The 12,132-nt window shown below is 34.4% G+C and overlaps 1 protein-coding gene across 2 annotated transcripts; it reads left to right on the top strand.

Annotated features, from left to right (window-relative positions):
• Positions 1–2,585: 2,585 nt before the first annotated feature.
• On the top strand, positions 2,586–11,919 carry LOC110097933 (short-chain dehydrogenase TIC 32, chloroplastic-like; the record flags this gene model as incomplete). 2 transcript variants are annotated; one of them, XM_028701458.1, is given in 7 exon segments in its annotated part: positions 2,586–2,817; positions 2,945–3,024; positions 3,554–3,707; positions 4,901–4,979; positions 6,151–6,235; positions 10,995–11,041; positions 11,444–11,917. In XM_028701458.1, coding segments are annotated over 7 exon segments (836 nt in total), but the record flags the coding sequence as incomplete, so codon positions are not given.
• Between the last annotated feature and the right edge of the window lie 213 nt (positions 11,920–12,132).

Here is a 12,132-nt window from a genome sequence, read left to right as displayed (position 1 = left end):
GATTACTGGCCAGACTCAGGTATGCATATCACCATTGCTTTCAATTGGTTTGGGGAGTAGTTTCAGGCTGAGATGAGCACGATTGGAATAATGCAACACATCACCTTCACTTTATTTGAACTCATCCACTCTCAAGGTCTCGCCCTCGATGGCTACATCTTCACCTCTGCTCTCAAGGCTACCTCTAGCTTATCGTAGCCCAACACAGGGGTTGAGATGCATTTTCTTCTCATTAAACTAGGCCTAGAATCATATACCTTCATGCTAAATTCTCTTATCCACATGTACTCTGCTAGCAGCTTGCTCGACATGGAAAGGATGGTCTTTGATCTGGCACCAGACTCTTCCCGCAATGTAGTTTCATGGATTAGCATGACATCTGAGTAATTGTATAATCACCTCCATGAAGAATCCTTAATGGTTTTTAGTTAGATGGTAGAGCATTCCAGAATTATGGACACAAACAACCTGGTTGGCGCACTAACATCTTGCAAAAAAATAGGATCTTTAAATCTTGGGAGGATGATTCCATTAGATGTAACCAGAGGAGTTGATATGGATTGCTACCTGTGTTCATCTCTGATTAGCATATATTCCATATGTAAAGATTTGAATCAAGCACACCAACGGTTCAATGAGATACCTGAAAAGAATGCTGATTGCTGGACCTCAATGATTTCGGGTTATGCACAATCAAACCAATTTGCGAAATCAATTGAGTGGTTTAGGATGATGCAAGCTGAGAAATTGAAACCCGATGAAAATACAATTTCATATATTATATCCTCATGTGCACAATTGCGTTCGTTGGGCCAAGGAAGTTGCATTCATGCTTATTGTGATATTTCTGGTATAGTATTGGTCCTATCGGCAAATAATGCATTGATTTATGTATGAAAAGTGTGGTGAAATTGATAGAGCTTTTTGCATATTTCATGAGTTAGAAAAACCAGATGTTTTCTCTTGGACTACAATGATATCTGGTCTTGCCATGAATGAAATCACATTAGCTAGGACATTGGGGACTTATACTCATTTGAATGAGCTTGCGGACATGCATTGAAGAAACAATATCTTTGACACAGGAGGATTGATTATAATGTCCACCTCTACCTCCCTCGCGATGATGTGCGTTGACGGAGTCGAGCTCTTCTGATGCAAGGGGAGTATGATGTGGAACATTTTAGCTAAAGTTTTCTTTAGGAATAGTTTATCTAGTTGTTACATAGAAAGTCTAGAAGGTTCTATGGCTAGTTTATATATGCTAGTATTGTATTAGGAAAGCATGATGAATGTTATATGATTTGAAGCTTTGAGTTTTTTTTGTACCCTAAATTTGGGTATTCCTTCTAGCAGATTCATTTCTTCCGTCGATCCACTACATCAATAGATATCTAGCACACAAACATATAATTTAAGAGAGAGAGAGAGAGTGCAATAAAAACCATATATTTTTTATGTGGAAAACTTGAAGAGAGAAAAATCACGGGGCCTTGCCTAGATGAAAACATTCTACTAAATTTGAGTGAATTACAAAGGTTGATACATCCCTTGACTTAGAGGCGATATAATTCAATAGTTTGGAGTGTTGAGCGGATGTCCAACGTCGGTCAGGCAAAAGTTTGATGGTGTTCAGGCATAAGTCTGGCGGACGGGAGGTGTTCCAACGGCAATTGGCGACCGGGTGGTGGTCCGACATTGATCGGGCGGAAGTCCAACGACTACGGTGGCTGGGTGGAAGTTCAGCGGCCGGCAGCTGGTTGGAAGTTCGGCGGCAATTGGTGGGTCGGGCAGTGGTCCGACGATGGTCGGGTGTAAGTCCGATGACCGGGAGGTGTTCCGACGACAGCCGACGGAGGTTTGCCGGTGGTGGTGCTTGAGCTCTTGAAGCCTCAGAGCTCTCTCAAATCTCCAGCCAAAGATCCCCTTCTTGTAAATAGTGGGGGTCTATTTATATATTTTGAGAATGTCATGCCCCGTAAATAGGGAGAAGATCGGGGGTAAATGTGGAGTGTTCCATCGACGGCCCGTATTGATCCCCTAGATCGTAGAGTATTTTTTAAGCATTTATATGTCTTAATGATTTTGAAATTTAGCGGTCTTGGGCTCGTTGGATTCGCCTCGTCGAGCAGCTCGATTCAACTATAAGCATGTCATGTTTGGATAGCATTTAGTCATCCAATTAATGCTTTGAATATTCCAAATAAGCTTTCGACTCTTGATTTGGACCCATTTGGGCTCAGATCGTACCAATCTCGGTGTCGTTGGGTTGGTCTCCTTGAGATGTTCGATTTGACTATAAGTTTGTTGAAATCAGAGTCCGGATAGTCTTAAATTTAATTTTGAAAGTTTCTAACATCGACATGCCTTGAGATTCGTTCCTAATCAAGACAGTTTTTTGGTGATGTATCACACATACATATGTATACATATATGAAATTCATGATAGCATTAATTTTAGTTGTGTATGCAACTCATTATACATGATATCCAAACATGCATTTTCTTATGCTTGACACACATCATAATACATGACAACATTGCTAAACAGAGCCTAAGGATTGTCTAATTCATTGTTATTTCAGGGGCATCAAGCGGAATCGGAGCTGAAACAGCTCGCGTATTAGCTTTGCACGGTGTTCATGTTGTCATGGCGGTTAGAAGCTTGTCTTCAGGCAATGTTGTCAAAGAAGCAATTTTGAAAGAGACACCTGCTGCTAAAGTTGATGTCATGGAGTTGGATCTGGCTTCTATGGAATCAGTCAGAAAGTTTGCTTCTGAATACAATTCTCGTGAACTTCCACTGAACCTGCTTATGTAAGGAAAAAAAAAAGGGAATTCAATCTACTTCCATGATGATTTCCATCTTATTTTAGTGCAGCTTTATGAACTCTTATCTCCAGCACCTCTGTAACTGAAATTTATCTGTTTTTGCTATTGGAAGTAATAATGCAGGAGTTATGGGTACTCCTTTTACATTATCGCAAGATGGTATTGAGTTGCAGTTTGCAACTAATCACATTGGTATGAATTTGGCTCATTTTTTTGTATTGGCTTACCTAGTTATTTTAGCCAATGCATAAAGACTATTCATGCACTCTGTATGCTAACAGTTTCTCATTCTTGTTAATAGTGTTATTTCTTTGCTCATATGAAGAATTTTTTTAATTGGTAATCTGTTATTTGCTCAATACTTACTTGGTTGAGCTTCTGCTTTACTTAAACAAAGCAGCATTTGTGGCAAATTGGATTGTGACCCAGTGATACCTTGAATTATAAAAACATTACCAAATGAAGTTATAAGTACCTTGGGGCCCTAAAAACAACTTTGCAAAACAAAGAAAAAACAATTTATTAAGGTTTTATTTGTGAATGTTGCCATGCTTATTCCCCAACTTGTGAATGTTGTCATGCTTATTCCCCAACTAGTGAATGTTTAATAATTTCCAGAATGTTTCTGTTGCAAAATGTTGCATCTGTTTTTTTAAAACATTCTTCTAGTATGGTTTTCCTTATTGTATTCAAAGCTAGGTGTTTTATCTTTTTTGCGCAGGGCATTTTCTGTTGACACACCTTTTATTAGAGAACATGAAGAATACAGCTCGTGACAGTAAAATAGAAGGAAGAATTGTGAATGTTTCTTCACAGGGGCATATGTTTGCTTACAGAGAAGGGATTCGCTTTGACCGGATAAACGAGCAATCAGAGTATGCCTTAACCAATTTTGTATTGTATTACTCTCTAGCTTGTATTGAATACAATAGCAAAAATAGAAGCTAAAATGCAACAAATTAACCTTGTGAATTAACATGATAACTTCAAGCCAATTATATATACTTATATGTTGATGTATACACACATATGAAAACTGAGTTGAAAAATCTTATCTCCGAGCTTTGTGCAAGCACTGTCCTTTATGACTATTTCTGCTCCTCAAAGAGTGTGCTGATGCAAAGGTAGCGGCGAAACAACTCTTCTCATGTATTGTGGACACACCTATGAAGATTGCAAGAATAATCTTCTTTGACATGAAAAATAATCACTTGGATGAGCCCGAAAAGCTTAAGGAGATCTGATCCTTGCCTTAGTGCTGTCGAAGGCTTGATTCAAACTGAGATTGGTTGCAGGTTCGGTCGGTTTGATGCTCTAAGAAAACTGCCCACCAAATTGCAGATCATTCCATAAACGTCAAGGACCAGTGGGTTCACTGCATGAACTCAAAGCTTGAGATTGTCCCTTTGATAAATAATGTATATAGAACACAATCAAGTGCAGAGAATCGGAACAAGCTTATGGCAATGGAAAGAGAATTTCGTCTTGGTTGGTAACCGCCTTCAAATACTGCTTGATTCTTGTCAATGAGATTAAAATGCTGAGAGATTGAGAGATATTGAGGGAGATCAAATGGAGAGTGTGCTGAAGCAAGAGAAGAAGAAGATGGGTATGGAACTGCTATGTTATTATCCAAGCTGTTCTTGGGCTGGTGACTGATGGTGAGTTAGAGAAGTGATGATTTAAGAAGAGAAATTATGGTAGGTATATTGCCTATTTGATCGGGAATGGGAAGCCTAATTCGTTCTAGCTGTTGGGCATTAATAAAATAACATATTTGTTTTGAAATAAATATAACAGCTTGGACTTTGTTTAACTGTGATCTTGCTTGATAACCAAATCAGGATATATATATACCTTGCGTTATTTCATGTTTGAAATTTCTATCAGGCCACTTTCAAATGATTTTTAGGCTCTTCTCCTGCTAAGAAGGGGGATTTAGAAATTTTCTTGTCATGGTGGAAGTGTTTTAATATTCATTTTATTAAACAAAATAATAATAACAATCTCCTGCTTCTTTGATACTATTTGAGCTATTAAATCTTCATTTTATCCTATCTTCTTGCAGATACTCCTCCCTTGCAGCCTATGGGCAGTCAAAACTTGCAAACATTTTGCATGCAAATGAACTTGCAAGACGCTTTAAGGTACCTTTGCATGCTCAGTTTTTGTTCCGAAATAATAAATTACCCAAAATACCTGAAAATCATTTTCTTTGGCCGTGTTTGTTTTGACTTTTTTTTTCCTTTAGAAATGGAGAAATTTTTTTTTTTTGTGGTTGTTTGGATGGGATGCTTCTATAGAATTGCTTTTTAGGGAACTTTATTTTTCTACTGTTTTGAGAGGCTTTTTTATATTTGCTTCTCTGTTGGAAAACTTCATTTCCTTAACCATTGTTTCTAAAAACTACCTTTTACAAAAAGAGAGAAGAATCAAACGAAACCTTAGTTTTGGCTAGAATCTGCTTAATAAAAACTAGCTATGACTATGGAGGAATGCATCCATTTCCTGATCACTGAGCTAGTGAATAAATGAATAGAACTCTATTAGTGAAACTACTAGTTAGTAGTGGGGTAATTTCCTTGAAATATGTTCATGCTTTATGATGTAACATATCAATGGTTGTGGTTTATTAGTATAAACATCGTTAAGTGTTACGAAGGCAATCAAGTGGCAAGAAATCGGCAAAGTTATAGGATTCAATGTACTTTTCATGGTTAGTTTTTCATAGTTAACTAATATATATTTTAACCTTATAGTTTTAACTGCTACATGTCTATCTTTTGCCTTTTCATATATTTGTTTGGGAATGGTTTGGACTGTTAGAAATTTTTATTCAGCAGTTAATGGCTAGAAAGATTGGATACCTCCTTAAAATACACAATGCTTGTTGTTTTTTAATGATGGATCGTTTGTTTGCCTGAAGTTAGAAATCATTTTTTGAAAAATGATGAAGTTTGTTAAATATATCGTTTGTTTGGACTTAGTTGCCACAATTTTTGTTAAAATTCTCTTAAAAATGATGATTTTGTATTTCACTTCATGAGTGAAAACAAAATCATCAGTTTTTTAAAACATATTTTCTTTTTGAAGCGACTCAATGAGCCCTTAAACAAATTCCTTGTATCAATTATAAGGGGGTTGCTTTTGATTACATACTAAAGTAAGGCAGATTACCTATAGCCTCCTACTATTTTTCCTGCTTACTTTAACGGTCATGAAATGGATTTGCTTGCCACTTGATTATACCTGCTATACGCTTCGGTTCAGAAACTTGCATTAGGATGACTGCACTTTTTCACTGTTTGCTTTAAACAGGAAGATGGGGTGGATATAACTGCAAATTCTCTTCATCCAGGATCAATTATCACAAACCTTCTGCGCTACCATAGTATCATTGATTGTAAGTTAGTCTGACAATCTTGTTGTTTGACCAATTTTTTCATCAATGAGAAGAAATACATCCTAACAAATGGCACCTCCCTGTCTGTAGATTACTTTTATCATCTAACTGTGGCAGTATCTCATTCTTATGCATGTGTCTTTGAGGTGCTTTATTTTTTTTTTGGGAAATTTACATACATACCACTTTATAATATTCTATTTACATATCTAACACCTAAAACTTTAATATTACATAAATACCACCCTATACTATTTTAATATCAAATATACCACTCATATTTTCTTCTTATCACTCATATATTTCATTTCTACCACTCATATTTTATATAAAAATGAACTATGGGTGGCATATATGTAATATTAAAGTTTTAGGTGTTAAATATGTAAATAGAATAGTATGAAGTGGTATGTGTGTAAATCTCCCTTTTTTTTTTTTGAAGACTATATTAGAATTTTACTTATGCTTTGTAAGGAGATACTTATGATTGTGTTAATGATACATGAATCAAATTTATGAGACATAAAATGTGCATATCAAAATATCTAAAAAAATCGCATTGTTGTTAAATTGGCCTGATACAAGTTAGCTCAACTGTGTTTAAGCCAAACTAACATGGTCTACTCGTCTCGGTTGAAAGCAAAGCCCTACGTGGGGTCCTGGTTGGGTACCCATTGAGTACCCATGCTCTACGCTGGCGGGCTTTGCCCACCCACACCCACCTATGGTGACTTTCCTGATGTCATACCCACCCACACCCACCCACACCCACCCACTTTCCACGCTTATTGAATGCAGTCTGCCATAGATTAATGGCCTTGAGGTTTTTTGCCATTTTCTCTGACTGCAAACTTTCAAGCCACATGTCAAAATTTATCATGGTTGTGACGCGGTTCAGTGTTGCACATTGTGTAGTAAGGATTATTATAATATACTGCATGTATATGATAATTAGTAATATAAACCGGTTGTCCTTTGATGTTGAGTACCCACCCATACCCACCCACGATGCCATGAGTGTACCCATACCCACCCATGCCCATTGGGTATGGGTGGGTTCATGGGTGGGTATGGGTATGAGTACCTAATGCAGGGCTCTGGTTGAAAGAGACTCCTCAGTTTACAGGAGAATTTGCCTCAACCATGCAACTATGATCTAAGAACTCGTTCCAATTAGACAAGTACGTCCAATTAGTCGGCCTTGATAACTACTATCTATGAAGTCATCCCTAGTGACTATTATCTATAAAGTTATTATTAGAGACTACTTAAGGAAGACTAATTTTTCAAGGGAAACTATTGAACAGCTATTTGGCTATTCGACCCATTAGTACATGCCAAGTTAGCAACTTCTTAAGAGATTGTTGTCATGTGTTTGTTTGGTCTGAAATAAGTTTTATTTTTATCTACTGCACATTAATTTTCATTATTTTATAATTATTTCAAGATAAACTAATATTTCAAATCATCATTGAATTATTTTAGTATTATTTTATTGTTATTGAAACCAAAATACAAAATTGGAAGGGGCTTTGCCTTCGCTCGAGGTTGGAATCCATTTTCGACCATTTGAATGTGAGTTTCTAGAATGGAAACTCAGTTGCATCCAATTTCAGCCAAATAAATACTTCAATTTACTTTGAAAGGTGAGATCCAATTAGTTAATGAACACTTATAGGGGAATAAATTGGTCCTAGGAGCAGTAATACTGATGCCCTATTATATTTCCATGCTTATTTTTGTTAAAAGTTGGCAATCCTATTTGTAATTGTCAGTGTATTTCATGCATAAAGTGCTAAAATTATCATACTCGCTTGCATCGTGAACTTGTTTTTCATTGCAAGTAAATTTTTATTTACAATATCAACCTCCATGCATTAGCACATTCATGTGGATTATTTGTCACCATATCTTTGATATTATTCTCAAGTTTATTGTTATTTTGTTACACCAGAGTTGTCGAAAAAATATTACAATAGCTTTTACACTTTTGAGTGGGGAGAGAGGGAGTGAGATGGGTGGTGCAAATAATGAACGTCTCTATTATATTCACTCTTTTATTTTTCTTTATATATCTTGTTACACAACAATTTATTGTGTGCATCACCTATCAAAAATATATATACTTTATCAGTGTCCAGCCAAAGAAGGTTGGAGGAGTTTTTATTAGAGGAGGTTTAAATGAACATGTTGGTAGAGAGTTAGATGATTTTAAAAGCATTCATGGTGGCTATGGGTTTGGAGCGACTAATAAATATGATAAGATTATATTAGATTTTTCTTTAGTTTATGATTTTGTAATTGCTAATACATTATTTAAGAAAATGAGCATCTCATCACTTATAAGAATGAATATAGTAAAACTCAGATTGATTATTTTCTTATAAGAAAAATTGATCGTTTATATTGCAAAGATTATAAAGTTAATCCAAGTGAAAGTTTTTGTAACTAACATCGCATATTAGTTTTGAACTTTAAGATTAATGAGAAAAAATAAAAAATTAAAGTAAAACGTTGTTCTTGGATTAAGTGGGGGTATTTAAAGATTTTTTAATAAAAATATTTTTTAGAATAAGATTCTATATTTTAAGATTTAGTTATGCATGAGGAAGCTAATATTATGTGAGAAAAAAATAACTAGTGATAGTAAGAATGTTGCAAAAGATGTACTAGGAGTATCAAAGAAAAAACACATAATAGTAAAAATAGTTTGTGTTGGACTCAAAATGTGCAAGAAAATATAAAAAATAAGAACATTTGTTATAAAAATTTGTTTATATATAAAAATTATGATAATTGAGAAAGATATAAAGAGACCCGAAAGGAGTCTAAAAAAGTAATATGTGATGCAAATATTTTAGCTTTTAATGATTTATATGATTGATTGGATATTAAGGAGAGCGAAAGATATATATGTATAAGTTAAACAAATAAAGAGGCATAAGTAGTAAGGATTTAGATCAAGTGATGTGCATTAAGAATGAATATCAAAAGTATTTTCCTTCAACAAAGGTGGAATGAGATATTTTGCTAAACTTGTTAATGAAGATTATGAGAATACGATTGACTTTAATAACATTAGCATCCTAAATGAAAATAATTTTTTTTTAATTTTATCGACATATTAGTAAAACTGAAGTTAGAGAAGCTTTAATGAAAATGAAATGTGGAAAAGCTATTCGACTTGATGATATTCTGATATAGGTGTGAAAATGCTTAGGTGATGAAGGAATTTATTGACTTACTAATTTTTTTAATATTATTTTTAAGACTAAAAAGATGCCATATGAGTGAAGAATGAGTGTTTTGATTCCTATTTTTATAATAAAGGTGATGCACAACATTGTGTGAATTATAGAGGCATTAACTTAATGTGTCATATTTTAAAACTATTGGAGAGAGTTATGAGTATAGGTTGCGGCGTGATACTAATGTTTCTCAAAATCAATTTGGATTCATGCCAGGTAGGTCTACTATGGAAGCTATACATTTATTGAAAGGTTTGATAGAGAAGTATCAAGAAAATAAGGAGGATCAACATATGATATTTATTGATTTAGAGAAAGCATATGATAACGTTCCAAGAGAAGTGTTATGGAGAGTTCTATAAAAGAAAAAGGGTTAATAATGCTTATGTTTTAAGTCATTAAGGATACGTATATAGGAGCTATTACACACAAGGTGGTTTGACCAAATATTTTCCTATTTTAGTTGAATTACATCAATGATCAAACTTAAGCTCATATCGTTTTGCTTTAGTCATGGATGTTCTCACTAGACATTTGCAAGAGGTTGTACCCAGATGTATGCTTTTTGTTTATGATATTATTCTTGTTGATAATATTAGAGAGGGAGTTGAAAGTAAATTTGAATTATGGAGGTCAACTGTAGAGTCTAAAGGCTTTCGTTTGAGTAGATCTAAAATTGAATATATGGAGTGTGATTTTAGTAATAATAGACCTAGTGGGAAATTGTGACTTTGCACGATCAAATTATTAATAAGAGTACACATTTTAATAGTTGAAGTGGAGGAATGCATTGGGCTTGTTGTTTGATAGAAAAGTCCCCTTCAAATTTAAGTGAAAATTTTATAAGATGGTGGTGAGACTTGCAATTTTTTATGGTGCAGAATGTTTGCCATTAAAAGAGAAGCATAACATTAAGTTGAGTATTGCAAAGATGATCATGCTCAGGTGGATTAGTGGGTTTACTCTTAGAGACGGGGTACGAAATGAGTATATACGTGAAATGGTTGGAGTAACTCCAGTGGAAAATCAGATTAGAGAGAGTCACCTTAGATGGTTTGGTCACATAAAATGGCGGCCTTCCAATGACTCGGTTAAAAAAAGTAAATGTATTAGATTTGACTTATATTAAAAAAAGTTAGAGGTATACCTAAAAAGAGTTGGTTATAAAATATTAAAAATGATCTTGTTTTATTAGATTTAAATGAGAAATTGTCTCTTAACATGACACAGTGGAGGAAAAAAGATTCACGTAACTGATCCAACATAGTGGGATAAAGGCTTGATATTATTGTTGTAGTGTCTAACCAAAGAAGATATAAAAATTACTCTCCTTTGCTATTCCAAATAGTTCACACTCTAGTTCATCATGAAACTACATATCTTTTGTTTCTTTATTCTTCTGCATGAGTATAAATCTAAGCTCATACGTTAGGATTTTGCTCTTATTCAATGTTTTATTTTTGGTTTTGCAATATATGTGAATTTTAACTCCCTTTTCTAATTTGATGCAGTTCTTGCTCGCACTCTTGGGAAACTAGTCCTAAAAAATGCTCAACAGGTTAGTCTGATTTTTCTATGGAGCAATGCTCCTTAGAACGAGGGCATATAGTGTGCAACAATATCAATCAACCACTGGTTATTCCGGTTTAAGGCTTCGTTTGGCATGACATTCTTACTGCTTCTTAAAGCAGTTTTTTAATACAAAAATTTTAATTTTGTACTCGAAAGCTACTTTAAGAAGAAGTAAGAATGCCATCCCAAACGAAGTCTATGTCTTGCGGTCTAAAGAATTATTAATCTTTTCATTGCACTATCAATAGAGTATTTAGAGCATATAGAGTCCATTCAAAATTTTCAAACATTCATGTTTGTTAGGATACCATAAATGAGCAGTCTGATCTCTTTAGCATTTTATTTATTTGTTTAGCTATATTGTTATATGACTTTAGTTTGTTAATAGGGAGCAGCAACAACATGCTATGTGGCACTGCATCCTGATGTGAAGGGAGTGAGTGGAAAATACTTTGATAACAGCAATATAGGAAATCCAAGTTCCAAAGCTAAGGATGCTGAGTTAGCCAAGAAATTGTGGGATTTTAGCTTGCAACTCATCTCATAGTTTGTTTATTGATTTGGCAAGCCTGTGTTGTTTGTAGTAATAGTAGCTTTGTTGCTACCTATATGCTTTGTAAAATTTCCAAAGAGTAGATTAAAGTTTCGTTTGGAATGGCTTCTTTACTGTTTTCTAAAGCAGCTTTTTATACATCCCAAATGAAGCCTAAGGCTTTATTTGGGACGGCTTTCTTACTGATTCTTAAACTCGTTTTTTAGTATAAATAGTAAGAAAGCTGTCCTAAAGGAAGCCTTAAATTAATGGTGGTTTGAAGATTGAACAGTATGGATTCACCTGGAAATACTATTCATGATTTGCTTATATTCACTGCTTCTTTCTCTGATTCAGCAAAAATTTCTTTTTTGATGACCAGAATTCGATATTATTCATCTGGAAAGAATATTCCAAAGTTTATGGATGAAAAAATGTTCTGAGTGTTTGAGATTTGTTTCAAATTTGATTTGCGATAAAATATATACACAGTTTGATTTGTAAACTGTAGCGTAAAAATGGCAGATAAAAATTTAGCATAAGAA

The sequence above is a fragment of the Dendrobium catenatum genome, unplaced genomic scaffold, assembly GCF_001605985.2.
Source record: "Dendrobium catenatum unplaced genomic scaffold, ASM160598v2 fragScaff_scaffold_1720, whole genome shotgun sequence".
Classification (NCBI taxonomy): domain Eukaryota; kingdom Viridiplantae; phylum Streptophyta; class Magnoliopsida; order Asparagales; family Orchidaceae; genus Dendrobium; species Dendrobium catenatum.
The sequence above is the reverse complement of the archived record's forward strand: the minus strand, read 5'-3'. Positions and strand labels throughout refer to the sequence as shown.